This window comes from Poecilia reticulata, linkage group LG9 (assembly GCF_000633615.1).
Source record: "Poecilia reticulata strain Guanapo linkage group LG9, Guppy_female_1.0+MT, whole genome shotgun sequence".
NCBI lineage: Eukaryota > Metazoa > Chordata > Actinopteri > Cyprinodontiformes > Poeciliidae > Poecilia > Poecilia reticulata.
In genome coordinates this window covers 4,758,447-4,760,462 of record NC_024339.1, presented here as the reverse complement: position 1 = coordinate 4,760,462, position 2,016 = coordinate 4,758,447, and the positions used below count along the sequence as shown (strand labels likewise).

General features: G+C 40.4%; 1 protein-coding gene across 1 annotated transcript in view; it reads right to left on the bottom strand.

The window, feature by feature from the left end:
* Window positions 1-325: 325 nt before the first annotated feature.
* The window catches only part of arhgap25 (Rho GTPase activating protein 25), a 30,611-nt gene continuing 28,920 nt past the window's right edge, over window positions 326-2,016 (bottom strand). Inside the window, exon 11 of the mRNA XM_008417710.2 lies at window positions 326-401. Coding sequence (XP_008415932.1) covers window positions 326-401 — 76 coding nt within the window. The remainder of the gene's footprint in view (window positions 402-2,016) is intronic.

The following is a 2,016-nucleotide window of genomic DNA, read 5'->3' as shown; positions in this document are numbered from 1 at the left end:
ATGGGCCCTCTCCCGCACTCTGACTCAAACTTTCACATCGTCCCGCTCCAATTGCATTAACAGCCGCCGGTTCCTCAACACATGTGAATAGCTTCCCCGTTAGTCACCTGAACCCTCTTCCACCATGCGGCTGTCCGTCATTCCTAAGCTTCTTCGTGTGACCCCCAAGATACACTTYTGATTTCGGTGCGTCACACAGATGGGAAAGAATGAGCTTTTCCTGCCTCTGCCACTCGTCTGCCAGGCTGACAGTTGACAGACGTGTTGTTATCTGCTGCTTTGTTGAACTACTGCAGCAACAGACTATCACATCTTCCTGATGGGCTTAGGAAGGCTTGATAACGCCAGTGTCCTTCTGCACACACAGCTCCGCCTGGCCTAGCTCCATGTGGCCTCCATTACTGGTCTCGGGGTGTGGATTTGTGGAGGTGACTGAAACTATGTCAGGGCCGATCCCTTAAACTGTCCTTTTACTTAGTTTCCTGATGTTTATGATTTYCAGCTGTTAGCCCTGTTGGATAAAAGTAGTGCGGTCAATTGATTAAAAGATTTAATCAGATCAGTCACACTAGTGCTGTGCACGTTTTCGAAAAATGTTTTATTGTCTTAAACCAAGCAACTAAATTTTCCAGGTTTTTGTGTTTAAAATAAGTCATTTTGTTTCAATTGTAGTTTAGGAATGAGGACACTGGTTGTGCTTTGGTAGAAAGAAAATTCACCGTTGCAATAAGTAGAAAGCTGCATACCATCCTGGTTTTATCCAAACGTCCAACGCGGTTTTTTGGGGTCTTTTTTTTGCCAGTATTCAACTTTATTTGCCAGTAATCTGACAGGAAGAGGGGAAATACATGCGGAAAAGGAACTGAGGACAGGATTTGAAGTCGGGACGGACTTATCGAGGTCTATGGCCTCTGTGTACGGGTTTCGATCTGTAACCGCTGTGTTTTTTGAAGCCAAATTTGCCGCTGAGCTCACCAGTCTGATTCTCCTTTCTCATCTTTTCACTCGCGTTTGCGACTCTGCATTGTTGGTCGTATTCTTTGAACTGTGTAACCCTCTTTTTAGGTAATGCGATTAATCTGCACTATGTAATATTGACATGTTAATCTTTTTAAAATAATAGCATGGTTAACATGTTAAAAGCCCCCTGACTATATGCATGCACCATTATGGTGCATGCATATAGTCAGGGTCTATGCATATAGACTGGGTCTATGCAGATAGACCCAGTCTGTGGATCTGTGGGTCTATATGCATGCACCATTATGGTGCATGCATATAGTCAGTAATAAATCTGGAAAAACAATGCAATGCTTATTGCAAACACAGTATAGGCATGTTTTATCTTTTGAAGATTTTAGAACATCGAWTCATGTTTTAGGGCAGTAGAACAGCAAAATAATGTAAAAAAAAAAGTAATTTTAAGCCCCACTTGCCTTCTAATTACATATCCACAAACCTTCAAGTGCTATCTTGTCTGTGGTTAATGTGTTCAGTCTCTGTTTATGACTTTTCCAACTGTGCCTGGGGGAAAGACATAGTTGTGCTGAAATCTCCCTGATGTTTACAGTTCGAGCCATTTTTTTGTTCTTCTTTTTGATAATGAGTTTGCAGCATGAAGTAATTTATTACTTCTTGCTGACAACAGCTGTTCAATTATGCCCACAGAGCACAAATACTKATAAACACGTCTAGAAATCAAAAACTGTGTGATRAAATGAAAGTTGAGGTAAAATTACAGTGGATCTCCAAAGTCCCATTTTAAATGACATGGTTTTGTGATATRAAAAACGARACCTCTGTTAATGTGACATGTTGTTAAAAACAAAACAGTCTAATCTGACATGGAATAAAATTCTTGATGTACATTTTGATTCATTTTCTGTCTTCTTTGGTGGGATCCATCCATCTTTACTTGGAAATATTTTTTCAAACCTACCTTGTAAAGCCTCTCCAAATCTGTCTCTTGTCCACAGCCACCTTTATCAATCAATCAATCAATCAATCAATCAATCA